Below are 26,866 nucleotides of genomic sequence, written 5' to 3'. Positions count from 1 at the left end.
TTTCAAATTTTAAATCTAGATAGCCTTTTTCAATCGCTTTGCTTTCACGATACCAAATAATTATTATTAGAGTTTAGAGGCTTATTCGATGTATAATTTGTGTGTGTGTGTGCGTGTAACAACCCTTTCATCAATTGCGCTTTACAGTTCACGCTTTGTGTAGATGAGCCTTTATGGGCCTTGAAGTTTCCGACCGAAACTGTCAAGCGATCAAATCGTATATGGCGTTTCAATGATATTACCTTCCCTACCTTGACCATATTGGACAGAATGACATACAAAGCGATCGTGGTACGAAAATAATACACAAAAGGTAAATAAAGTAAAACGACACTTTCAACTTCATACGATAGGCCTTATCGATTAAGTCTTGCCTAGGTCGGTGCGTTCCATGCAGAATTACTCACGGGTAAGCTTCAAATTATGTCACTAAAATCCCACGACTGTTCTTTCAACGGAATCGTATTACATTACAGTGCTTATAAGAACGTCCAGCAACGTCCAGACAACATGCCAATCAATACGCGGGAATTACTGGATGCTGTGGCCATTCTCACCGACAAACAGTCGATGCGTGTTACGCTTAAAAGTAGCGCAAAAGGTGCAACCGTTGCAGGATCGTCCACATTTGTCGGCGGTTTGCTGGCGGGTCCAGTCGGGTTGTTTGTCGGCGGTGCCGTTGGTGGCCTGATCGCTTACGTTATGACGAACAATCAGTTCAAACCGGTAAGCCACATCATTCGACACGATCTCACGGTGCAGGAGCAGGAGCAGCTAAAACAGCGGATAGTCGAAGCGTTATCAGAATTCCATCCGACGGATCTTATGGTTATTTTACCGTTGCTCACCGGCAACCTTTCCGCACAGCAAACGGTCGTTGCGACTGTAGTATCGTTTTTGACTAATGAAATGCGTATGCAAATCATTGACTGACGGTGTAAATTGCGGTAATCACAGGCTCTTAGTTTGGTGCGTATAATGTAAGATAAGTTTGCCACTAATTCACATAGTGCCTTTCGCGTTGTTTAGTCTTACAAGATTAAAGTTATAATATTGTGATGGGATGGTATAAAATACGTAAATAGAACAAAACGCAGTGGGTTTTACATTGAATAAAGGTTTGTTTTTTTTTGAGAATGTAATCGATGTATAATAAATTCACAACTAATTGAACGATAATCACATTGTAATCCTTAAGCTAAGCGCAATTAATATCTCAGAACACCGACAGAAAAGTTAAACTTTGGATAGATGTTTAATCTATTTGCGATAACAATAATGTGTCGCCGATAGCCAGAATCATGCTGCTCAAAGACTGTAACCGTCGCAAGGAGTAAAAGTGATACTCAAACCATTTTTTCTTTCAACGAAAAATTCACATTACTTTATATAATTTATACGGTTAAAGAATTTATGTGTTTTCCTTTTTATTCTTCAAACGCTACAGTGCTTTAGTTTGTTGTATATTTCCCCCGTTTGAAAGTATATATGTTTAAAACGCAAGGAAGGTTTTTTTTTAGTAAGATTATAATAAGTTGCTCGGAATTGTCTAGCTCATCTAGCCGATATGATGATGTTTTAGTATGGCCGAAACGTAACAAATGTATGTTTGGTTTCTAATCGGCATTCGAAAGACAAAACAAAAAAAGCACTCCAGATTTTAATTCAATCTGTACGATTTTATACCGTGCTATTGAAGTAAAGAGCCGAATGATTTCACTGTACATATTGGTTGGTTTCGTAGGAAGAAACGTTTACAGCAACAGAAAATGTTTATTAAAAATTCGTTACTTATTATCTGCCTTGCCTTTTTTGGTTTACTGGTTTGTTTTTGATTTTGTTTTTTGTTTTTTTTTTTACACTAACAATTGTTTAATTGAATTCTATTACATTTTAGCTCATCTAAAACAGATCACCAAGAACATTGTATCTTTTGTTTATTATTCATTTTGTTTTTCGTGTATGAAAAAACTGTATACATTACGGTGTTTTGCCTGCACAAGAGGTGTAACTGCAATTTTTTTGGAGTGCAGAATACGCAATTTGCACTGTTCACATGCCTACCCCGGGGGGACACACTTTTTAGATACGCACATAGCTACACAAATACATACACACAAAATCCCCACACAAAATGTACACAAATAATATCACATGAAAACGTTTTTTTCCCTCTCCGTGTGAGCACCTTGTACCGGTCGTGAAACGCTAAGCTGGTACCAGCCTTTTCCTTTTCCTTTTTTGTTTGTTTGCTTGCGGGGGATAATCGTCTTATCGCCAACCTACCCAACAGTCGGTTACACACGACAGCATAGGACTGTATCGATTTGTATACGAGACAGTTTCTGCCCTAACGTCGATAATGCACAAAACCGCATAAAAGGAGAAAATGTTCGTTTTACCATTTTAAAAAAAAAAAACATACAATTATGTAGCAGAATAAAATGTTTGTTCAAGACTATGCAGTGGTTATCCCTCTCCATCTAGGGAAATAAAAAAGCGTGATAGATAACAATAACAAAAGAAAAAACCTATCTGGAATACAATTTCGTTTGCCAGTGGAGAAATGGAGCCCTATTTGTTGCACGAAAAAATGTAAATCCAGTTTGTTGAAGAAACTTTACTTTACACTACGGCATGCATCAGTATTGTTTTCCCCAGCGTTACCAACCAAAAAAGATGAGGTCCTGCTTTTACTGGCATCACAGGACGAAAAAACGATCCCTCTATGTTTTATCGCTTCCCCGTACGCAGCACATCGCTTGCGTGTATGTATATGGATTGGAAACTTTACCATCGTACGTAAACAAAAAAAATCCTAACAGCAACTACTCCGTGCGGATTCGGCCACCACGAGATTAAAATCAAGATTGTTTGGCCGCATAAAACCCTTCTTAATGCCGTCCCATCCGTCCTCCACCTTATATTCACCGCTCTTAATCCTGTTGTACACTTCCTGCGTAACGAGCTTAAAAGCTTCCCGCACATTCACACCCGACCGGGCGGATGTTTCCACAAATATGAGACCGTGCTGTTCGGCAAAGGTGCGGGCCTCCTCGATGCTAACCTCGCGCTGCTGCGCACCGCTAGTGACCAGGTCCAGCTTGCAGCCGACCAGCGCAAATACGGGCCGGTGCGGTTCGATGTGCCGTTTCGCTTCCATCATCCAGAGCGGGATGTGTTCGAAGCTTGCATGGTTGGTAATGTCGTACACGAGCAGCACACCGACCGAATTTCGGTAGTAGGATTTGGTGATTGAGCGAAAACGTTCCTGCCCGGCCGTGTCCCACAGTTGCAGCTTGATTCGCGTTCCGTCCATTACCTCTATCAGATGGGCAAAGAAATCGACACCTACCGTTGGATCGGAGAGCTACAATGAGGAAATTTTGTTACAAACATTACTAACGAGCAGTTGTAGGCAAAAATTGTAACACATGCAGTAAACACAACAGCCAGTAAAGGTAAACAAAGAAACTGTTTTGAACCATCTGTGAGATAATGAAGCTTTTCTGCAGATAGTTCTGCATATCGATGCTTTTGTCTTGTGTGTGTGTTTTTGTTATGTTTATTTGGCTTTGTGCTGTAGATGAAATCGATTTATTCGATTCACAACCAAAACTACTGCGCAAAAACAAACCTAATTAATGTAAAGCACTGTGTACTTACTTCTGCAAATTTACCATCGGTAAAGTATTTCAACAGTGACGACTTCCCGACCGTGCTGTCTCCTATCAGAATGTGTCGGAATTGATAATCAAACATAGGTTCCACCATGGTGTGGTGTTGTTGTTCGGGCGCTGCAACAGTTGATGAGGGGATGTTTGCTAGATAGAGTACAGCCGAGTCCAGCTGGCCAGTTGATGTTGGTTTCTGGTACCCTCTGCTTGGTCCGGTTGTGGTTTGCTTGAAACGCCCGTGCGCGGTTGATTGTTGTTTGATGGTCACGACCTTAGCATGGGCTCATGTTGATTTCATTGATGTTGCGCGTGAAAGGGATTTTGCGTGAATCAGCTGTTCTGCCAATTGGTCGAGGTGGAGATATTGCTGCCTACCAGGAACGGTTTTACGCACGCAAACGACGCCGAGAGCGATCACAGAAAAAACGTGTTAAACGGGGGACCACTTTTAAGCAGTGGAACTTATATTTGGCTTATCAAATGCACTGTTTGCCCTTCGGCCAACGTTCGCTGGTACGTTTTCTTGTTGTCTATCTCTTGCCTGCGTTCATATTCGCTTCTTCCGTCTCTTTCGTGCCCGTTCTAGCTGCTTGTTGCGTTAAGCGCTAATAGATTCGTTCGCATCCCAACGTTTAGAGCTACCGCAACGTCGAAGGCAGCGGACAAAAGGCAGGGCGTAGAGAATATCTCTGGGTTGGCTTTATCTGAATCCACTGCGTTGTACGTACGGCTGACGGTGGTCAGTGATAGCAACATAAATTACATAAACATTATTATATGCTGTCGCTCCGGTCGCTCATTCCGGCACCGTGAGCTTACTTCATCTATTGCGTATCTTCTTGTACGAAAGAATCCAGACCGCTGGTCCGTTTGTATGCCTTTTTTCTAAAGCGTAAAGGAAATGATCGAAAGCAGATCATGAATAATGATATGTTACTAAACTGCTGCTGTTATGGCTTTTCGTTTTTGTCCACATATGCACTACAAATGTTTATATTGTTTTATGGAATAAAGACGACACACACACACACAACAAACACACCGGAGTGGACACCGTGCAGAGATTTTCTATTTCCCAGCTTAGCAAAGTTTTTCCACAAAAGTTTTCTACAAAGTTGTTTTGATCAGCATATTTTGACAAAAAGCACGATAAGCAGATGTACGCGTTTGACAGCTGCACAAATACAGATGACAATTGTTGACAACCCCCGATGCGAAAATGGATTGCCCTACACCCTGTAAAACCAGTTTTGCAACCCTTTTTGCGCAATTTCGCCCTTCTTTTCGCGACATTAATGCTCGCTTACACGAAGCGCAATTTTAATCCGCGCTCGGAATCGTTAAACCTTCTCTAACCATGTGTTCTCGGTTGAACTAAAATTGAGGCGTAAATAAAATGCTTTGAGCGATGTGGATATTTATGCAAAAGAAGTTATTTTGCAGTGAATTGGGGAAATAAAAATTGCAGCATACACTGTTCTTTGGGCAAGATTGCTCAGAGAGAGAGCAGTGAGATCTGGGAAATTTGAATTCTTATCACTTACACGTATTTTATGCCGTTATTAAACATGGCATTTTTGGCAAAGCGATTTTGTCGTCTATCCGTCAAAAAGAGCTATGGCAGTGCGTTTGGCAGATAGATGCCGTCCGCTCGTGTAATAACTCAAGATTCTGCAAAAATCTTTAAACGGTTTAAATTCACCGTTTCTCTTAAATGGAATCAAGTTAATCCGGCCGAAGAGCAAATAAAACTGCCACCGCCATCAAAACATCTTCTTCTATATCCTTTATGAACTTTTTTCACAAATTTAACAGAAGTTTAAAGCAAGTTCATATGAACGTGAACAACGCAAATAAAAACAAACCGATAGTTTGACAGATAGACGACGGTCCGAAGCAAATCGGAATCGAACATGCTCGATACCGATTTTGAGACCGGCATCTATCTGCCAAACGCGATTTGACAGATAGACGACAAAACCGCTTGGCCAAAAATGCCATGTTTAATAACGGCATTAGAAGCGAGACGCCTCCCTTTTAAAGTAGCATTACCAAGCACCAATCGATCATTTAATTCTGAAAAATGAATGCGAGGACTCGATGTGAGGACTAATATACCGAATATGAGCTGACTGGGCTCACATCACAATTATTGAATTGATAACGCAAAGATTATAATAAAATTTAATTATTCATGTGTTTATTTGCTTTAAGTTTTTGAAAGGATATTTTGATTTCTTCTGGGTGGCAGTATTGTGAGTCTGTTTCACTTTTCACCTATTGCTCTCGTGCGTTTTTTTCTCCCTCTCTCTCTCTCTCGTGTGGAATGATATCCTAAGAAATCTTAGATTATCCTCACCATTTGCCATGGTCAATTTGCTTTTGCTTGTTTTAGGACTCGTCTATGATGGTTTGCTAAACCTGTGTGCGCTTCAAAGGTTGGTTCTTTTCTTAAAGGGATAAGGTTTTTTTTCTTCAATCGCATCTAATAACCGAACTATGGTGAACATAAGCTTTACTTTGGGATGTATAAACCACTGGTAGGAAATAAAAATAATAAATGCATGTATCGCACGAACAATTCTGTGATTCCAATTTGCAAAGGTATGACAAAGAAAAGTGTGTAAGAAATATAATTTGTTCCGTTTTGCTCCGTTTAAGCTCGTGTAATGAAAAATGAAGTAGTGGAAAGTATTTAATATTGTTTGAAAACCGAACTAGTAGAGTGAAACTTTCAAAACATATCGAAGAAAGCGAAGAATTAGAGCGTGTGCCGTTTTTAAACGCCACGATTGCTAAGATCTTTCACCTTGTAAATTCGCACCAGCCAGTGTTCGGTCGTGTACGCCTCCTCAAGCACATCCAGCTCGAAGTCTTTGTTGCCAATCTCGGCACCCCGGACCCGATCGTACCCGGGCGCTTTGCCACCCTCCGTATATACCTGCCCGAAGCGATAGTAGCACATTTTGTACATCAAACAGTTCAGCAACACGGGCGAACCTTCTTTGTCGATTCTAAAGTCTCCGCTCGGGGCGTAATAGTCCATTTCCTTGATGTGGGCGCCACGATCCGTACTTCCACCGATACGAACCATCCAAAGGAATTTATTAATATCTGTAAACAATGGACATTCATTATTGATTAAAAAACTTCATAATTAATTCTTATTAATAATATAAAAATAAAAATATTACCATCAGACGAGTAACCAGTTAATCCACCGAAAATGACTAGAACGTAATCCACGTCCAGCTCTTTCATTATTTCGTATGCCTTTTCCTCGGTCGATGCCATTGCTTGACCGACGCGTGAAATGTGTGTATTGTTCCAGGTATTATTGTCCACCAGTATGGTACGGTTAGCCATTGCTGTTATTTGGTAACCGTAATCCCACCAAGACATAACGCGTGCATCCTACAAATTTGGAGCAAACGAAACGAAATAGCAAACGAATAAATATCATGCATACGGAGGGATGAAAACACTCGCCAGAATTCATTCAACATTCAGCGATCAAAGTGCCAATAATCATCGTTATGTCAATATACGCAAATACAGGAGTTTAGCTCAACTGTCTTCAACGTTACGACACAACTCAAGCTTAAACTGTTTTCATCATGACTTTAGAAGAAACAAAAATCTTCCACACAGTACACTTACCTCCGGTGTATTCATCTTCAGCCAATAGTACGCCTCACGAAAGTCGTCAAAAATGATCCGCCCACCGTCCTGCGAACGTGCACTCAGCACAATGCTGGGCGAGCTGTACGCTTCCGACGTAACCCAGGTGCAGTGGAACGTGTATGTGATGAGCAAAAACGTAACGAGCAGTACAAAGCCAATTGCGACCTCATTCTTCACCGACGATTGCTGCTCGTAACGTGCTTTCGTCTTGCGATTGCTGCTTTCTGCGACAGTAGCGGCACCCGTTCCACTCACGTCCATGTTCCGGATATATTTGGTCAGCAGATGCGAAATGGCAATACCGGACAGGATGCACATAACCGGCGCTAGAACCAGCATTAAACGTACCATAACACCAGCAAAATAGATACTGGTCACACCGTACAGGATGATGAAAATGTTTGCATCCGAGAGCTTGGAAAAGCAAAAGTACAGTCCAGCCGGAAACAGAAAGACCAGAATTTGCAGATCGAAGTAAAACGATGACCAGGACGTTGGCTGATGCTCCGACACGGATGCAATGATGGGGATGTGATTTTTCGCGTACGATGGATCGAGCAGTGAGTAGAATCGTCCGGTCCAGGGGGAAATTTTCCCAGTAACGGTGAGTGCCAACCCGATCAGGGCGGCAACCGATGCTATCGTCACAATCAGCGCTTGGAACAGCGTTTCAAAATGTTCCTTCGGCACGGCCGACCGTACGTAATCGACGAATGCGTGCAGCTGGCAGAGACCGAACACACCGAACGCAAGCATATGCTCCGAGCTTTGTACCGGCTGAAAACCAACGAACGAAATCTGCATCGAAAGTATGGTGCCGATCGTGTACAGCGTACTGTACGCGATGTAAACGCGATGCGTAAAACGACCCGTCGCCATCAGCGCCAGCACGTGCAGCGGGATCAGATTGATGAGAAACACGTAACCACCCCAGGACGATACCATGTAGAAGTAGGCCAACGCAGCGAACGTCGCCCACAGGATGGCACCCGTCTTGACCGCCTTGATCCAGGTGTAGTACGTGAGCAGCATGCAAAATATGGCGATCCCTTCGTTATCGTACGATCCGGCAACCGAGCGCGAAATGTATCCCGGCACAATCGATATCATTGCGCCCGCCACAAGTCCTGCACCGCTGCTGTGTATTTCCTTCGTCAGCAGATACGTCACGATGGTGGTAAGGGAGGAAAAGAATGGTGCGAGAAATACGCACACATTCCGTATATCGACCGTAATATTTACCAGCCACATCAAACGATACAGGACGGCGGATGTAACCATCAAACCGGGATAGATCGTACCACCAATAATACGGCCCAACGGGTACCACGCTCGATCATCGAACCAGTTGTGGAAGTTATAAAACCCTTGCTCTGCAAGATGCTTCGTGGTGCGGTAGTTAAAGTACGGATCGAACTCGTGAATGACACTCTCGAACCGGAGGACGGAGAAAAGACGCGTCGAGAAAGCTAAAGCAAAAGGAAAGCGATTGCAATGCAATTAATTGTGCATGAAGAAGAAAAAAAAAACAAACAACACTTACACAGAATAGCCGCCGTTGTCAGGATGCCCAGCTTTATGAGGCTTTCCTGTTTCTCCAGATTCAAGCGTAGCTTCGTTACTTGATCCATTTTATATTCCAGCAACTATTTATTCGTTTTTTTTTGGGGGACAAATCGTACTGCACACTGTACAGATCAATTAATTGTGATGTTTGGTTTATATTCACAGCGTTCTGTGACCGGTCGCTTTTGCTCGTTTCTTTTCGTCGCTATGATGACTAGAAGACGCACCGTTTTGATGGCGCCGGCTAAATGGAATCCGAATACCGTTTACGATTTGGTGACAGAAAGTTTTATTCATTTGCCCAACCACCAACGTAAAACGCTTCTACTTCTCTTTAATAGAATGCTGATCGTGTACTATCAAAACCCGTATTTTCCGATCTCCCGGTTTTCGTTGTTGTTATTACTGCTTCTCCCGAAATGCATTCTCTAGCGGCACACTAGAACAGCCCCCCCCGTTCAGTTCACCATTGTGGAGCGTGAAGGCACAATGTATACCGCCACAGCATACAGCAGTTACTGCACAAACAGGAACGACGAATGTCCCCACGAAAACGAAACCAGCCAGCAAGTCTAGAGTCGTCGAAAAGGATCCAGAAAGACCGGCGTTTGGGTCTACCACCAAGTCAAATACAATGTAACTTTCTGGCGTGGCACATCAGCGTTATCGGTGCTGTCAGGCAACTGTCATTATGATGCTGTGTATAATGCTGTCACTTTAGTGACAGTTTTGTTACACCGTGGTTACACCGCAGCATTGTTTACACGTATGTATAGGCAGCAGTGAACGAGCCGGAGTTAAATGCGCGTTTAAACGTGCGTTACTCTAGCGAAATGTTTGAAACGTATGTGCCATAACGCTCATTAAATGTATTCTAGGGACGTTTTGTTGCTGTAATTTAATTGTTGTTTTATTCAACAAAGGCACTGAGTACGAAGAAGATAAGAAAGGTTTTCTAATTGCGTTACTATTTGGACGAAAAATTGCTTCTACCGGACGGTTGTCCTTATGCTGTCAAAAAACAACCCATAGTTGGATCTTGCTATTGCGCTTTTTCACCTACACACTCAAACGCAAACTCACCTACACCAGTTAAACTATGAAATATCTGAACAAAAGCGACACAACATCCTGTCAAAACAAGCATCTATACGATTTCTAACAATACCGAGGTAATACGCTTTGTGAGCCCTGTTCCGTACGTGATTTTTAATGTTCCAATCGAATACCCATCGCAGCAATCATTGTTGTGCATGTATTCCGCTAGTGGAAGAAATAAACGGCCTCTAAAGTCGATCTTTGTCACGTATCAGTATAATATCAGCCCTGTTGACAATGCGAAAAATTGTGACGAATGTACGCATCTGAAATATTGTGGAAAGTTTGCCAAAAAGGTTTGTTAATCAACGTTAGATGATACCGACGCATTTAGATAGTAAGACAGTGTAATTGCTTTTGTTGGCAATGTTTACCACGTGTCGTGATAAGTGATTTTGCCTTTTTTGAGTGAAGTAATTTCTAGAAAACGCCGAATGAATAAGATCCTTACATTGTTGCAAACAGCTAACAAGAAAACAACAATATTTCTTACGTTTCAATTTCACATAAAAAGCTAAGGCAACAGCATCACTAGCTGCCGAGTTGTTATCTTTAATCGTCATTGCAATGCTATCACAATAATAGTCCCATATCGAAGGACATGTGCATTAATCTATAAAAGGGCGTAGAATGTAAATATTACTCGCTTCATAGTACTGCGGTTGAAAACATACCGCTTATCTGTACCGTCTGCTTGAATAATCGTTTCTGTTTTTTTGTTGTTTAAGGTGTCATCAATCAAGTATAGCAATTCGCAATACTTGCAACTAACAAGACAATTCCATTCATGGTACGAAATGCAGTTGTTGTCGACGGGTTACTTCTTTTGCTGTCCTCCGAGCTAAACAACAGCATCTTCCGCATCGAAGCGCATTGATTTATCCTCACGAGATCGCACACAGTGAGCAGAACGCAGTCGATACAAGAAGATCCATTTTCAAAACCCAACCTCCCGAACACCGACACATCACCAACGACGGAAAATGTCGAAACAGCAAGGCAAATACGAGTTACTAAAAGAAGATACGAAGCTAAGGTAATTGAATTGATTTGTGATAAAATACTGTTGTATAGAAAAAAACTGAATCAGATAGCGCCATATCAATTGAATTCTTGGATATTTCTCTTCTTAGGATATTTGTATACAAATACCATCTTATTCAACTTACCTAATGCGAATCATTTTAAAAGAAAATGTTTAGAAAATCGAAAAATAGGCTCTTGTCTGTCATTTGCCGCAGGAGCAGGTATTCATAATTTCTTTTCTGGCCGTGTGCCAATCACTCTAAGCGTAAGCTCAGGTTGGTGGTGTTTAAATTTTGGGATGCCTCCAACGGTGCATTACGGTAAATGATTTTGTGGTGAGTTGTTCAGTTGCGTAATTTATGATTAATGGGAAACTATCGATATAGCGTCAACCAAGCGTGCTACGAAACGGTAGTTTAGTTCTTCTCGTAAAACTATTTTTCAATTTGCTAGATACAACATTTTATATCGATTTCCCGTTGTTTTTTTTTTCTTCACAGGAGGCAACATACATATATTCAGAGCTGTTTGCTTATTGCTCTTTGTGGCATGTCTAGCCTTACGGTGTACGCAACATGGACTATGATATTTCGGCAGAATCTAATTATACCACCGGCACTTTTAGGTAATACTGAACAAACTATGTTTTTTTCCTTGATTTTTATTTTATTCGTTAATGTTCGAATTTAAATGTTTTTTTTCAGATGTAACACTTCACTGGCGGAATAGATTAGTGCTGTACGAGGAAGCATTACGCCAAACGCTTAAACAGCAGCAGCAAGACACGTTTTCAACCTATCCGGATAATCCCCCGGTGGAAAACGCTTATAAAGAAACAGTTGTAAAAAGTATTTACGCCAATAATGGATCAACTATTCTGGCGGGTAATGTATTTGGTTTGACGAATGACACACGCAACGTTGATAGAAGCGTGAGCAAATCCTCCGAACCGTTGCGTGTGAAAGAGTTGGATAATGAACGGATATTTCCGTCCCGCTTTGGAAACTACATATACTCGAAGGAAGCGATGAACGGTCAGCCACCGAGTCCGAAAATTGTTTGCTACTATACAACGCCGGCACTGCTCGCCGCACGCCACACGGGAGTGATCGGACGGAGTCCCAACCTTCGGCACATGCTGCTGCCAGAGCATATCGATCCCCACCTTTGCACGCATTTAAACATCGGCATAATCGATATCGTCAACAACACACTGTTCATTGATAACGACGTGCGGGAAGCGCTGGTGCGTACGAAGCAACTCCGGCGAGCTAATCCATCGTTGCGCATACTGCTGTGGATAGGCGGTGGTAGCGTCGGAGGTTTCGCCACCATGGTCGAAAACCATGCCAATCGCAAACAGTTCATACAGTCGATTAAGTCATCATTGGAACTGTACCATCTCGATGGGGTCGATCTCGATTGGGAGTTTCCCGATAATGGTGGCAAACGGCGTATGCATTTTTCCCAGCTGCTGCATGAAATACGGCGTGAGTATCAGCGGGAGCACCGGACGTACATACTGAGTGTGGCCGTTGCACCGCAGGAAACCATCGCCTACATGGCGTACGATGTGACGGAAATCAACAATTACGCCGACTATGTCAACCTGATGACATATGATTATCATTTTTACTCACCGGATTTACCACAAACAGGTAAGTGTTAATCAAAACATAGAATAGAAATACAGTAGAACGTCGATTATCCGGACTGATGCCGGTTAATCGATTTTCACGGATAATAGTCCCTTAAATATCAAGTGCATTTCTATATGTAGATAAAGCGTAAATAGTATCTCTCCTTTTGATGCTAAAATGATTCTGGATCGAGCAAATTATTATCAAATATCAATCAAAATTTAGAACGTAAAATAAAATCATAATAAAAATATATCGTTTGGTGACGATTTTAATAATTTTAACCAACCTGACATCAGAAGAAATGTTCACCACCGTTGAATAGCTGTCAAATTTCATCGCACGTTTAATCCGCCCCCGGATAATCGAGGTTCTACTGTACTACAATTTTTTTTGTTCTAATAAGTTTTGTTCTAAGTGTTTTAGAATATTCTTCTCCTCGTACATTTCTCTCATAACTTTGTGATTTTTCCGCTGTAGGTCTGAACGCACCGCTGTATCGAAGGCCAAATGAATTGGCCCTGCTGGGTACACTAAATATCAACGAATCCGTACACTACTGGCTGTCAGCTGGGTTGGAAAAGAGCAAATTAATACTGGGACTACCGACGTACGGTCATACATTCGCTCTAGTCAATCCATTCAACACGCGCATTGGTGCACCGGCGTCCAACTACGGTCGCGTCGGTTTGTTCGGTTTTGCGTCCTACTCCGAAATATGTTGGTTCCGTCGTTACAACATCTACGTCCATCAGGTATACGATGTGGAGAGCTGCTCGCCGTATATGTACTCCGGCAGTGAGTGGATCTCGTACGAAGACGAGCGTAGTCTTGAGTGTAAAGCCAAATTTATCAAGGATCATGAATTCGGTGGTGCGATGATCTTTTCGCTCAACACCGATGATTTTGGTTCGTATTGTGCGGATAACGCACTGTACGGTGATGGTACAGCCGGACAGCAAGCTACTTTCCCGTTGCTACGCAAGGTACGGTCGGTTTTGGTGGAAACTAATGCCAACAAAACTGTAACGCACCGTCAACCTACCATAGCAAAGCAAAACAAGCGCCTCGATAGAGGTTCTGTTGCGTCTGCTGTCACGGAGGAAAGAATAGAGGAAAACCGGTGAACCACCGTAACGAACTTACGTTCACTACCGAATGTTCAACGATAGACGCATGCTACTGCTAATGCGATAATGTAGAAAAGTGGTGTAAAAATGCAAAGATGGCTGATCGCCACTGGAAAGGAAACGAAAAACTGCAGCTAACGAAGCACCTGAAGTGCCGTCTAGAGTTATGGATACTTGTTGATACGCTATTTGTTTTTTTTACGTTTTTACCTTTCCCTGCAAATTTTGTTTCTTTCCTCCCCCGAACCTGCCACATGAACGTGATCAATTACCATTCGTGCTTCCTCCAGTTCTGCTGAAATTGTGCAACACACGCTTCACCGTAATGATTATAAGTAAATTTCTAGTCAAGATATTGCAAATCGATGGTGCATTTTTCGTTTTGTATTTGCTACACATTTTTATAATGAAAAAAGTGTTTTAATCGAAATCGTTGTTACAAAATCGGCTAGGAAACGTATATGGCGTTTTATTTCCGCAGAGCAATGTAATAGACATTCCTGCAGTAAATGTTATGAAGCTTATTTAATTTTTTTTAAGCCAGTAATGATAGAATCCCATTTGCTAATGTTTCACTTTTTTGCTGCGAATATCATTTCGTTTGTATTTCTCTGTTTTCTTTGCTCTTGTTTTACTTCCCTCTATTTCTCTATCTATCTAAAACAAAACATACCGTTTGTGAAGGTGTCTATACATATATCTTATTCCTATAATCATTCCGGTAAATGTTACGTGAAATATTCAAACTGTACATAGATTTTTTGTTTTTACAGCACAAATACAGCCGAACATGTGCTTATGTAATGAAATTTAAATTAGACAAAGCTAATCGTCTACAAATATGTTAAAAGAGAGAAGAAGAAAACTATTCCAAACTAGATAAAAGGACACCAGATAGATTATCAATGTACCAATTTATTGTCTTCCAGCAAAGTAAAAGAGGCCTGTAGTGTTCTTTGCGCTGTTTTGCAACCTGTTTGTCCAGCCCAGCACCCTTTGTTTTGTTTTTCACCTTTATCGAGGCTATACATTGATCTGATGGTGAAGGTATTACTACTTTTTGAACGCATCGAGAAAGGGTTTGTGCAATGCGCAAACAAAATTCAATGTTCCAGTATGTATAAAGAGACGATGGTCCCCCCCCGCCCACGGGAATGGTAAAAACAATGCAAGGACAGCAGATCGGTCTTCGTCGGATACGAAAACTTTACCTAAAACATGTGCCTCTGATTGAATCCGTTCTCTGTTTTGTTATAAATATATTAATTTATATGTTTAATAGTTTTTTTTTATTTTTTGTTTTTGTTTTTTTTAAGTAATTTATTGTTAACTGGAGAACAACATTTTAGGGCAGAGTTCTGCGGCGGGTAGTGTTACTGTTTACGCAATAATCGCACGACACGCTCTGTTTTTTTTTATACTGAAATATATCTTTAAAAAATCAAAATGTTATCGCAACATGGATGTGCCTCATTAATATCACCAGTAGATTTAAAATGTAGATTTGCGAAATGAACGGCTAAACTGGTAGCATTCAACAAGATATGCAAAATTGGGAACTAGAAACAGAAATAAACTGAATTGTTAAAACATTTTTCGTACTGGACGCTAACATAGTATCTTTTGTGAGTTAGTAAAATCAAGATGTCCGAAATAATGATATATAGATAGAAGCGAATCAGTAATCTGGGCCCGGTGGTCGATATGTCACAGGATAGGCAAGGTATCAAACCCATCTGAACCTGTCCCACGAACGGCAAGGTTGAAGTATCTCTCTAGGTGGTATATGCAGACCATTATCGAGATCTCGGTTGTTCAGATCTCAGCAATAATTAAGCGAGATTCGGCTAAATTTTTTAAGAGTGTATAATTAAGTCTATCCCATCCGGACCGTCCCTCCGTAGCAAGGACTGACTATCCGGCTACGTGGTAAAAATAAGTCCAGTAAGCCAGAAATGACCGGCGTGACCTGTAACGTCTTTAGGCCAAGAAGAGAGAGAATTAAGTCTAGTAAGTCAGGGGGTCTCCAAACCGGAGACCGCTTTGAGTGGAATAGCCACAACTTAGGTCCAATCTCGGGATTTCTTCAGAGGACTTAGAGGCCGTAGTTTGGAGACCCCTGAGCAAGCACAGATTGTTATGCCAAGAAGAAGAATGAATCCTATCTGACCCCACTCTTCAAGATCACCAAGCTCTCCAAAGTACGCGGTTATCATATCTAGAGTAATCTGTTTTATCGCCGACATGGTTTAATACGTCACTATGTCAAGGAGAAGAATAAATATCCGTTAGCTTAACCTTTGGCTGCTAAACAAATATGCGTAATCGCATCGTTTGCAATATCAGAAACACGTTCGTTGACTGCAAAGATTCAAGACTACTGCCCGTACCTGTTTCATTGGAAATTTTAAGCTTATCGATTAATAATGAAGTGTATGCTAATGATGATGTTACAATACCTATACACGCTATATATCTCCATGACCGAAAGCCAGTGGGAAGATACGGTTGACAATAGACGAAAAGAAAAACTTGACCGTGGATCTCTAAATGTTGGCTGCGAACAATACCTGTCAGACCTGTTTCTGAATTGCTATTGCCGTCCGGCAGTCGCATTCTCATAGATCAAGGTCATCCCCAGGAGACGCGTTTATCATGATACACATCGTTTACGGGTGTGCACCTTACGCTGCTTTCAATAGGATCATCCCCATTCCGCCAAGTTTGGCCCCCCATAGATCCGTTCGTGTTCCTATCTACAAAAATATTATGCAATCCATGGGATTTTCTGTTTGCATAATGTGGTGAGATTAAGATACAAGCTCTGAAGATGTAAGGATTTCGCTTTTCGTTTCTTTTCTTTTCGCAATCAATCATAATGCAGGGTGGCTTTAATTGTTGTATACATGTTTTTGTTTTTATTGAGCTTAGTTTTGGAAACAAATATAAACAAGATTAATTGGTAGACGCGGAAGCAAAAGAAAAAGAGTGATAGAGAGAGAGTGAAAGGATAACTATGTAAGAACTTTGCAACGCTGTGAAAGTTTGAATACAGTTCATGCAGCAATGGCGTAGCATCGGTACGCTCAATATCGTTTTTCCTTTCTATACATATGATGGGTGTGAGTGGTTTTCCGCTTCATTTGCAATTAACCTGGTCCGTACGTAATCTCATCGCTTGGCTGCCGGGCATTTTGTGTATCGCTACAGTCTTTATTGTGCACTGTCTCAAGACAAACACAAGCGCTTTGGGTTGAGTTGGAGGTTAGCTCACTTGCTTAGGTTCTTTGACGCCTTAGTAGATAACAGTGTTGACAGCGCCAGCGCTTGCCTCAGCATTGGCAGCGGCTCCACCAAACGACGTGGCACCGGCTCCAGCTTCTGCAGCGCTGAATCCGGCACTTCCAGCAGATGCCCCGGACAGGCCGTCTAAACGCACGTTGAAGTCGTAATCATTAGCACTGGCTCCCGCACTGGCTAAGCTGGATGCACCAGCGAACGATCCTGCAGAACCCAAACCAGCATCGCCCACAGCGGAACCGAAAGCATTTGCACCAGCGTTAGCACCGCTGAATGCATCGGCAGCGGCACCACTATATGCCGAGGCACCGGAGGATGCACTGGCACCAGAGGAAGCAAGGGCTTGAGCATCCTTGCCCTGGTACTTGACAAAGTAGACCTCCGGTTTGCCGGATGAGAACGAGCTAGCATCAGCGGCCGAACCGGCCTTTGCCTTGGCAGGCTTGTTAACGAGCACGTAGACGATCGTCTTCTCCTCTGTTTGGCTGGCAGCCTGTGCCTGAGCAGCGGCATCGGCACTGACAGACGGGGCCTTGATGAAGATGACCTTGTAGTGTTTGCGGGGCGTGATGGTCAGCGTGTTAGCTTCGGCGGCGGCCCTCGGCTCCTCGGGTGCCACGTGGTAGTAGAAGTTCTTGCGAATTACTGGAGCAGCATAGCGGACCTGGGTCTTTGCAAAGGCCGAGCTGGAAGCGCCGGCCGACGAACCGGCGGACGAACCGGCGGATCCCGAGGCGAAACTGTTGCTGCTTGCCGAAGATCCGGAGAATGCACCGGAGGCACCGAACCGTGTGTCGGCAACGCCAACAGATCCAGCGTTAGCATTGGCCGAGGCACCCGCGGAAGCAGCACGAAGTCCTGCCTGGTAGCCAGCATTGTAGTCTGCTGAAGCACCTGCAGAAGCACCGGCGGAAGCACCGGCGGAAGCACCTGCTGAAGCACCTGCCAAAGCACCTGCAGATGCACCTGCAGATCCGAAGGAAGAAGATCGTCCACCCAAATCAGCACCACCAACGACAGAGTCTTCGAATACCGCTGGCGCATAGTCTACGGATACGGACTGTTGTCCAACGTCATAGCTGGTTGCAGCACCAGCAGCTGCTGCCTGACGAAGCTTCAGACCAATATCAGCGGAAGCGACAGCCAAACAGGCAGCAAAAATCTAAATTGTGTTATAAAAAAATATGAAAAAAAATGGAGCAAATTAGTGGATTGCAATAATTGCAACTTTTCTGGTGAAGATATCCACTGAGGTGCTAGATTTTGTGCATCGCGGAAGTACTGGCACTGAATGTTTTAAGGAGTATTAAGGAGTTCCTCCTCGGGGTATTTATGGTCCAGCGGGTTTGATTGTTGTAAATCCAGTGTCCATGTGAAATAGTTGATAGGTGATGATCGGGAACACTCATCTAACTGATGTACTGAGCTAGTATGAACGGTTAACGTCGCTTTCGATACCACCCTGGCTGCTCAAAGACTTAAGATCTACACAATGTACGTTCAATGGAACTCACCACAAAAAAGCGCATTTTTGTGTATGGTAACTATTCACCGACAACTACAACAGTTTGTTGAACTGTTCGATGTAACTCTTTGACCGGTGTGCTCGTTGGAACGTCGAACTTTACTGAACCATCGGTAGGACCTACGCCTTATATATACACCGTATCAATAGCAGATGCTCAATATTCGTTTAGACTTCATTTTTGTCTCATCTAGCATTGTCCACAGCTAGTTTTGGCTGTTGGTTTATTAATTCAGCGAAAATCAAAACGTTTCTTTGCTGCGGTGAGTGAGATCTTCCTTCTCGCCTACTCGCCACTCGTACACCGGGCGTGCTAAGCGATTAACGCGATGGATATACAACATTTTGGATGCCATTTGCTGTCGGTGGAGGAATCGCCTTTCGGTGGGGATGTAAATCTAGTTAGAAATTTCAGAAATCCATACGCAACGGTTTGCACGGTATTAAGCGATACCCGGCAATGTCCGGATGGGTGGTAATTCTCAATGTTTGAATATCTTAGCTCTTTTTTTTTTAATTTTTATTACTCCATTTCAATCACTGATGAACTTCTGATATTAGATCTGACCGAGCTCTTGAATCAGTGAGGCTGTGTGTATTTGTGTTTGACTTCTTTTTTTTTTGCTATTCACTGGGTACATACCCCTTCTTCAGAAATCTTAAGCATCGCTGATTGTATCATCACTAATCGAATAGCAGCAGCATTAGCTGGAAAAGGAGTGCTTCGAATGTTTTGGTGTGATAGGGATGGTTGGATGACGGGAGGGGGGTTTTTATGAAGATCACTTAGCATGACCGATAGATCACAGCGGATGAGAAAACAAGTTCGAAAACAACACCTCTGCTAACGTGCTTAGCTCAGCACATCGCTCGCCTATGTAAATTGGACCTAAAAGCTTATATTGTTTCAGTACAGTAAATATCACCGTGAAAGATACATACATTTTGCCAACTTTGATTTAAACATGTATTTACTTTCAGATACGCTTCTGCTATTTCGCAATGAGCTTTTTTTTAAATGGCACGAAATTACATTTTTGCTCATTTATGTTCCTTTTGTGTTGATTTTTTCGTAGTTTAGGCCAAGTAATATAGATATTTTGTTACATATTTTCGAGCGCTGAACGTTATTAAGTCATATAGAAATACGAATGAAAACAAAATATTAATATGAAAACAATGATCAAAAATAATACAAACAAAGAATTTTTAAATTAATTTTTCGTTTTATTTTTTATTTTACATCGCTGTGCAGGAAATGTCTCTCTCTTCTTGGCTTAACGACCTTTAAGGTTATGCCGGCCATTTATGGCGTACTAGAAGCATTTTTATCACGTAGTCGGATTGTCAGTCTTTGCTACGCGGGGGACGGTCAGGATGAAATTTGATACCCGGTCCTGTCGTGTGGAGACCCAGGAAATATGGAATGAGTATTTTTAAAAGCAAAAGACGCTCGTACACGGAACGAACGAAATCCGGCGTGCTGCGATATATTTAAACACAGACATTTCTTTTCTTTTTGGCCTGTTCAGGGTTGAGCACGTCGCGAAGACATGGCCTGGTCTCCAATCCGTTTCCAGGACACTCGGTCTAGGCCTGCAGTTCTCCATCCATGGGTGCATTCGATCTCCGGCAGGTTCGACTCCACTGGATCCAGCTAACGAGTTCGCTGTGCTCCTCTCCGCCTCGTGTCGAACGGATCGCTGACGAGCCCACCTGGTGGGGAATGAGTCCGGCATCCTATAGGCAAAACTTGGAGCAAAAATGAGGAAAATTTTACATTTTCTCAAACAGGGTAAGGAACTTGGTTCCTCGAATAACTTATGGCAAAGACATCTCAGGGCATGGCCGTCCAAGAAGAAAATGTAGCCATTGTTGCCATCTATCGACCACAAGTTAAAGTTTGGCGATCCGTTGGATACCGACCGAGTTATAGGCAAAATTTGGTGCAAAAATGAGGAAAATTTTCATTATTTTTTTTGAATTTTTTGATTTTTTTATTATTTTTCACTCGTTTTTTTATTTCAAGCATTATTAGAGTGAAAAGAAACTCATTGCAACCCATTGGGATTAAAATAAAACAATTTATTTTTTTTTGCAAAATTTCTCAAAAAAATCGTAAGGGGTACCCCTTATGAAATTTTCGAGTTGAAAATTTTTTAAAATTTTTTTTCTAATTTTTTATTCTTTTTTTACTTTAAAGCACTATTTAAGTGAAAATAAACTTATTGCAACAAATTCCCATCAAAATATATCACATTTCAAATTTTTGCTACATTGCTCAAAAATGAGGAAAATTTTACATTTTCTCAAACAGGGTAAAGAACTTGGTTCCTCGAATAACTTCTGGCACAGACATCTGAGGGCATGGCCGTCCATGAAGAAAATGTAGCCATTGGTGCCATCTATCGACCACAGGTTAAAGATTGGCGATCCGTTGGGTACCGACCGAGTTATAGGCGAAAGTTGGTGCAAAAATGAGGAAAATTTTCCTTTTTTTTTGAATTTTTGGATTTTTTTATTATTTTTCACTCTTTTTTTTATTTCAAGCATTATTTGAGTGAAAAGAAACTCATTACAACCCATTGGCGTTAAAATAAAACAATTTTATTTTTTTTGCAAAATTTCTCAAAAAAATGGCAAGGGGTACCCCTTATGAAATTTTCGAGTTGAAAATTTTTTAAAATTTTTTTTCTGATTTTTTATTCTTTTTTTACTTTAAAGCACTATTTAAGTGAAAAGAAACTTATTGCAACAAATTCCCATTAAAATATATCACATTTCAAATTTTTGCTACATTGCTCAAAAATGAGGAAAATTTTACATTTTCTCAAACAGGGTAAAGAACTTGGTTCCTCGAATAACTTCTGGCACAGACATCTGAGGGCATGGCCGTCCATGAAGAAAATGTAGCCATTGGTGCCATCTATCGACCACAGGTTAAAGATTGGCGATCCGTTGGGTACCGACCGAGTTATAGGCGAAAGTTGGTGCAAAAATGAGGAAAATTTTCCTTTTTTTTTGAATTTTTGGATTTTTTTATTATTTTTCACTCTTTTTTTTATTTCAAGCATTATTTGAGTGAAAAGAAACTCATTACAACCCATTGGCGTTAAAATAAAACAATTTTATTTTTTTTGCAAAATTTCTCAAAAAAATGGCAAGGAGTACCCCTTATGAAATTTTCGAGTTGAAAATTTTTTAAAATTTTTTTTCTGATTTTTTATTCTTTTTTTACTTTAAAGCACTATTTAAGTGAAAAGAAACTTATTGCAACAAATTCCCATCAAAATATATCACATTTCAAATTTTTGCTACATTGCTCAAAAATGAGGAAAATTTTACATTTTCTCAAACAGGGTAAGGAACTTGGTTCCTCGAATAACTTCTAGCACAGACATCTAAGGGCATCGCTGTCCAAAAAGAAAATGTAGCCATTAGTGCCATCTATCGACCACAAGTTAAAGTTTGGCGATCCGTTGGATACCGACCGAGTTATAGGCAAAACTTGGTGCAAAAATGAAGAAATTTTTACATTTTCTCAAACAGGGTAAGGAACTTGGTTCCTCGAATAACTTCTGGCACAGACATCTAAGGACATGGCTGTCCAAGAAGAAAATGTAGCCATTGGTGCCATCTATCGACCACAGGTTAAAGATTGGCGATCCGTTGGATACCTACCGAGTTATAGGCAAAACTTGGTGCAAATATGAGGAAAAATCGTTGTTTAGGTTGTTGCCCATAGCAACAATAGCAAAAACTAGCAGAACTCCTCAACCACCTCGAGATCGTCACCGTCCACTGTTACTCTGCTTCCAAGTCGGGCTCTTTCACGGTCAGTGCCTTCTCCATGAAGATACTTTGTCTTCGTCGTACTGATCCTCAATTTAATCAGTCTCGCGTTTGAATCAGGTGTTCGCCTCGCATAGCGTCGCAGATGTCCGTTCGATAATGTCGATGTTATCCACGAAGAAGAGAAATTGAAGAGAACGGATTAAAATCGTGCTCCGGATGTCGAAGTCCGAGCTTCGCATGACACCTTCCAGAGCGACGTTTAATAGCAAACAGGAGAGTGCCTCAGACCCCGATAAGATTCGAACGATTCCGACAACATGTTCGACAATCTCGCCTTGCACTACACTCCATCCATAGTCTGGGGTCTTCCCTGGGAATCCGTACTACTGCATGGTGTGCCATAGTTCGCTCCGATCAGTAGTGTCGTAGGCCGCCTTGAAGTCAATAAAGAGGCCTTAGAACCTTTCTTTTGCGGTGAGGAATGTCGGAAGATGGTTTGTTCTTGTTCAATGTTACACAGTTTTTATTACAATCCATTATGATACAATATTCAAATCCCGTAACGAATATGTAAGGATGTGTGCCCGGGTTAGTTTTGGGGACATAGTCGTATTAACGCTAAAAGTTGGCTTCTTATTGTACGCACAAACTATAAATTGAGTGAAAACACTCTCCTGCTGGCTGCTCTGTCTCACTGTCTGTCAACAACGTTATGTTGTTGTAGCGTGAGTTTTTTTGTAAACCTTAGCAATACTAGGGAAAATAAATCTATCTTATTTGCTTACATTTTTTAAACTTTTTGTTTTTGAAGAGTTCACCATAAAGAGAAAGAATTTCACCAAAAACAGGAAGGACCAATGGTAAATGTACATAGTACTGAAAGAATATGCTTCGCAACCATGCTGCTGTATAATTAAATTGTCTCACGGAACTCCAAGTACAACTGATGGTGGACGCTTTGGAATAGGTTAATTCTAGTGTAAGACGTATACAGCGTGTCAGACACTTAATAGATGAGGCCACTATTACCGCCAGCGGAAGCACCAGCGTTAGCACCTGCATAGGAAGGTCCGTTTCCAAACCCACCAGCTTGGGCACCCGCGGCTGCACTGGCACCGGCGTTACCAAACGATCCACCTCGACCGGAGTTGTTGTTATATCCTGCTCCTGCAGCAGCGCCAGCATTTGCGAAGCTACCGCCTGCATTGCCACCAAAACCACTGCCTGCACCAGCCTGAGCTTTAGCAGCAGCAGTAGCGCCAGCCTGAGAAGTAGCACCAGCCTGAGAAGTAGCACCAGCCTGAGCAATAGCGGTAGAGGCAGCCCTTGCGTCCTTGCCCTGGTACTTAACAAAGTATACTTCTGGCTTGGCAGATGCGAACGAGCTAGCCTCAGAGGACGAACCGGCCTTTGCCTTGGCAGGCTTGTTAACGAGCACGTAGACGATCGTCTTCTCTTCAGTTTTGCTGGCAGCCTGAGCCTTAGCAGCGGCATCGGCACTGACAGTCGGGGCCTTGATGAAGATGACCTTGTAGTGTTTGCGGGGCGTGATGGTCAGCGTGTTAGCTTCGGCGGCGGCCTTCGGCTCCTCGGGTGCCACATGGTAGTAGAAGTTCTTCTGGACTACTGGAGCAGCAAAGCGGACCTCGGTCTTTGCATCGGCCGAGCTGTAAGCACCGGCGGAACCAGAGGCGAAACTGTTGCTGCTTGCCGAAGCTCCGGAGATTGCACCGGAGCCACCGAACCGTGTGTCGGCAATGCCAACAGATCCAGCCGAGGCACCCGCGGAAGCACCCGCGGAAGCACCCGCACGAAGTCCTGCCTGGTAGCCAGCATTGTAGTCTGCCGCAGCATTAGCACTTGCCTGTGCCTGTGCTCCCGCCTGAGATAGACCTCTGAATCCTTGTTGCTGTCCTGGATATGCACCTGCCCCAGCACCAGCACTTGCCTGTGCGCCTGCCTGAGCTCCAGCGCCTAATGGGGCTGCATTACCGACTTGATCCTGGTAAACGAGCGGTGTAGGCAGAATTCTCACTCCTGATTGTGCGCTTGCTGAAGCTCCAGCCCCAGCATAACCAGACTGCGCCGAAGCAATTCCGATGCAAGCGGCGATAATCTGCGAACAAAGAACACATGTCAAGCGAGTTTAGAAAGGATGGCGCTATTGCGAATGTGCAGCAAATCCTAAGCGGTGTTAATCAAACTTTAGTGGTTTGCCGACAGGTTACTGCTAAAATTGCAGTTTCCATCAGGGTTGATTGGTGTGATCGTGCTTGTGAAAGACTAGTTGATTGTTGAACTTGGACTTATTAGCATGTGAAAACTCACCACAAAAAAGCGCATTTTGAAATTTTGTTGGAACCACCGAAGACTGTAATATCCGATTGAATATTTCTTTCGAGTGTCGTCTTCTTGCCAAAGGTTGAAGTGAACTGAGCGAAAGATAGAATTTTGGTCTTTTATATACCACAGACCAGTTAGAAGATACATAGAGCCAATTTCGAACGATTATTTTTAGCTATTACTAATTCTTCTTGCAATCTCTTTTCGGCATATCCATTAGCAATCAAAGCTCGTTTTCTCATCTGAATTTTTGCAAAATTGACAAAAATGCGTGTGTGTGTGAGTGGTTTATTTTTTTTTGGTTTTTGTTTTGTTGTAGCGTTTATCAGTGCTAGCAAAAGGTCACCAAGTATATGGAAATGAGGTTGAAAATGTTGGCGTGAATCCAATACATTGTTAACCTCTTCGCCAATCAGCAACGAACGTTTTCACGGAAGATGTCTCTGAGGTATTTTGTATGCGTTTGGTTTTATGTTCAGCATGATTTAATTATCTGCCATGATAATGATCATTTTACCGTGTATATGCTGTTGCTGTGTGCTGTTGTCTTCAGGTGGATTCCTAATAAACCTGTTGCCTAATTACAAATGTATCAACCATCGGTGGGACGTTTTAAAACGTTTAAAGCTCTAACGCACCACATGTGTGGGATCGAATTTGAATTTGAACGACATGTAATATAAGCTACCTATCCAGGTAAGCGTACACAATACTCAATTACAAAAAGGATTATAATATTCATAAAATCTTGACAGTAATATGTTTTTTGCACAATATGCAATACGAAATATCTAACAAATACGGACTGTAGTATGAACTGTTCGTAAAGTTGCATGTAATAATTTCGTTAACATAAATTTTTATTTCTAGCTTCACTACTGTAATATCTCCCCTTTGGTTGAGTGGCTCGCTTATCATCATCCTCATCAACACTAGTAGGCGAATTGTAATTCTACAATTGCAAATATGTGTAGCCGTGTGTCGACCGTACACACGGTCAGTGAGTAGTAATCGTTGCACTACACGAGCGGTGACGAATATTCCCTGCTAATCCATATGTGTGCTCAATCGTTTGTCTTCGTGACGAGCCTTGAACTAGTGATGGGTAAACTCGACAAAAAAAAGGGATTGCTTCCGAATGATTCCATAAATTTTGGAAGCGGCTCCGGAAGGTAGGTGCAATACTCCGAATTCGGAACCGTCCGGAGCCGCTAGTCGGCAGCCGGATCCGTCGGAATCGTCGGAGCCGTCCGGAACCTTCCGGAGCCGTCCGGAGCCGTCTGAGCCGCTAGTCGGCAGCCGGAGCCGTCGGAATCGTCGGAGTCGTCCGGAACCGTCCGGAGCCGTCCGAAGCCGCTAGTCGGCTGTCGGAGCCGTCCGGAGCCGTCGGAATCGTCGGAGCCCTCGGAGCCGTTCGGAGCCGTCGGAGACGTCCGGAGCCGTCCGGAGCCGCTAGTCGGCTGTCGGAGCCGTCCGGAGCCGCTAGTCGGCTGTCGGAGCCGTCCGGAGCCGTCCGAGCCGCTAGTCGGCAGCCGGAGCCGTCGGAATCGTCGGAGTCGTCCGGAACCGTCCGGAGCCGTCCGGAGCCGTCCGAAGCCGCTAGTCGGCTGTCGGAGCCGTCCGGAGCCGTCGGAATCGTCGGAGCCCTCGGAGCCGTCCGGAGCCGTCGGAGACGTCCGGAGCCGTCCGGAGCCGCTAGTCAGCTGTCGGAGTCGTCCAGAGCCGCTAGTCGGCTGTCGGAGCCGTCCGGAGCCGTCGGAATCGTCGGAGCCGTCCGGAGCCGTCGGAGACGCCCGAAGCCGTCCGGAGCCGCTAGTCGGCTGTCGGAGCCGTCCGGAGCCGTCCGAGCCGCTAGTCGGCAGCAGGAGCCGTCGGAATCGTCGGAGTCGTCCGGAACCGTCCGGAGCCGTCCGGAGCCGTCCGGAGCCGTCCGAAGCCGTCCGAAGCCGTCCGAAGCCGCTAGTCGGCTGTCGGAGCCATCCGGAGCCGCTAGTCGGCTGTCGGAGCTCTCGGAGCCGTCCGGAGCCGTCGGAGACGTCCGAAGCCGTCGGAGCCGTCGGAGTCGTCCGAGTAGCCGGGAGC

At 43.1% G+C, this 26,866-nt stretch overlaps 5 protein-coding genes across 11 annotated transcripts; 2 read left to right on the top strand and 3 right to left on the bottom strand.

The window, feature by feature from the left end:
• Window positions 1-209: 209 nt before the first annotated feature.
• LOC125764410 (protein C19orf12 homolog) lies at window positions 210-1,132 on the top strand. The gene is made up of 2 exons (XM_049428634.1): window positions 210-409; window positions 477-1,132. Exon 2 carries the CDS (start codon window positions 511-513, stop codon window positions 931-933), a length of 423 nt encoding a protein of 140 aa, XP_049284591.1. The 5' UTR covers window positions 210-409; window positions 477-510; the 3' UTR covers window positions 934-1,132.
• Window positions 1,133-1,384: 252 nt separating this feature from the next.
• Window positions 1,385-4,880, bottom strand: LOC125764390 (ras-related protein Rab-39B). Of its 5 annotated transcripts, none has more exons than XM_049428605.1 (4): window positions 4,707-4,880; window positions 4,497-4,562; window positions 3,667-4,407; window positions 1,385-3,370 (listed from the first exon to the last, which is right to left on the bottom strand). In XM_049428605.1, the coding sequence occupies exons 3-4, from the start codon at window positions 3,772-3,774 to the stop codon at window positions 2,819-2,821; spliced, it is 660 nt and encodes a 219-aa protein (XP_049284562.1). In that variant the 5' UTR covers window positions 3,775-4,407; window positions 4,497-4,562; window positions 4,707-4,880; the 3' UTR covers window positions 1,385-2,818. The 5 variants fall into 5 exon arrangements, with proteins under 5 accessions (XP_049284562.1, XP_049284552.1, XP_049284533.1 ...); XM_049428595.1 differs by having other exon boundaries at window positions 4,720-4,880; XM_049428576.1 differs by having other exon boundaries at window positions 3,667-4,562.
• A 1,101-nt stretch (window positions 4,881-5,981) lies between these two features.
• On the bottom strand, window positions 5,982-9,621 carry LOC125764168 (dolichyl-diphosphooligosaccharide--protein glycosyltransferase subunit STT3A). The gene is made up of 4 exons (XM_049428103.1): window positions 8,905-9,621; window positions 7,338-8,830; window positions 6,872-7,091; window positions 5,982-6,791 (listed from the first exon to the last, which is right to left on the bottom strand). Exons 1-4 carry the CDS (start codon window positions 8,990-8,992, stop codon window positions 6,457-6,459), a joined length of 2,136 nt encoding a protein of 711 aa, XP_049284060.1. The 5' UTR covers window positions 8,993-9,621; the 3' UTR covers window positions 5,982-6,456.
• Window positions 9,622-9,855: 234 nt separating this feature from the next.
• Window positions 9,856-15,273, top strand: LOC125764208 (chitinase-like protein 3). Of its 3 annotated transcripts, XM_049428206.1 has the most exons (6): window positions 9,856-10,321; window positions 10,540-10,657; window positions 10,754-11,061; window positions 11,552-11,676; window positions 11,756-12,709; window positions 13,172-15,273. In XM_049428206.1, exons 3-6 carry the CDS (start codon window positions 11,009-11,011, stop codon window positions 13,816-13,818), a joined length of 1,779 nt encoding a protein of 592 aa, XP_049284163.1. In that variant the 5' UTR covers window positions 9,856-10,321; window positions 10,540-10,657; window positions 10,754-11,008; the 3' UTR covers window positions 13,819-15,273. The 3 variants fall into 3 exon arrangements, with proteins under 3 accessions (XP_049284163.1, XP_049284146.1, XP_049284154.1); XM_049428189.1 differs by lacking the exon at window positions 10,540-10,657 and having other exon boundaries at window positions 9,857-10,321; XM_049428197.1 differs by lacking the exon at window positions 10,540-10,657 and having other exon boundaries at window positions 9,860-10,099.
• Window positions 15,274-16,538: 1,265 nt separating this feature from the next.
• On the bottom strand, window positions 16,539-24,902 carry LOC125761438 (fibroin heavy chain-like). The gene is made up of 4 exons (XM_049422575.1): window positions 24,770-24,902; window positions 23,462-24,557; window positions 23,369-23,415; window positions 16,539-18,283 (listed from the first exon to the last, which is right to left on the bottom strand). The coding sequence occupies exons 1-4, from the start codon at window positions 24,782-24,784 to the stop codon at window positions 17,117-17,119; spliced, it is 2,325 nt and encodes a 774-aa protein (XP_049278532.1). The 5' UTR covers window positions 24,785-24,902; the 3' UTR covers window positions 16,539-17,116.
• Between the last annotated feature and the right edge of the window lie 1,964 nt (window positions 24,903-26,866).

The sequence above is a fragment of the Anopheles funestus genome, chromosome X, assembly GCF_943734845.2.
Source record: "Anopheles funestus chromosome X, idAnoFuneDA-416_04, whole genome shotgun sequence".
Taxonomy (NCBI): domain Eukaryota; kingdom Metazoa; phylum Arthropoda; class Insecta; order Diptera; family Culicidae; genus Anopheles; species Anopheles funestus.
This window is presented reverse-complemented; position numbering and strand designations above follow the sequence as displayed.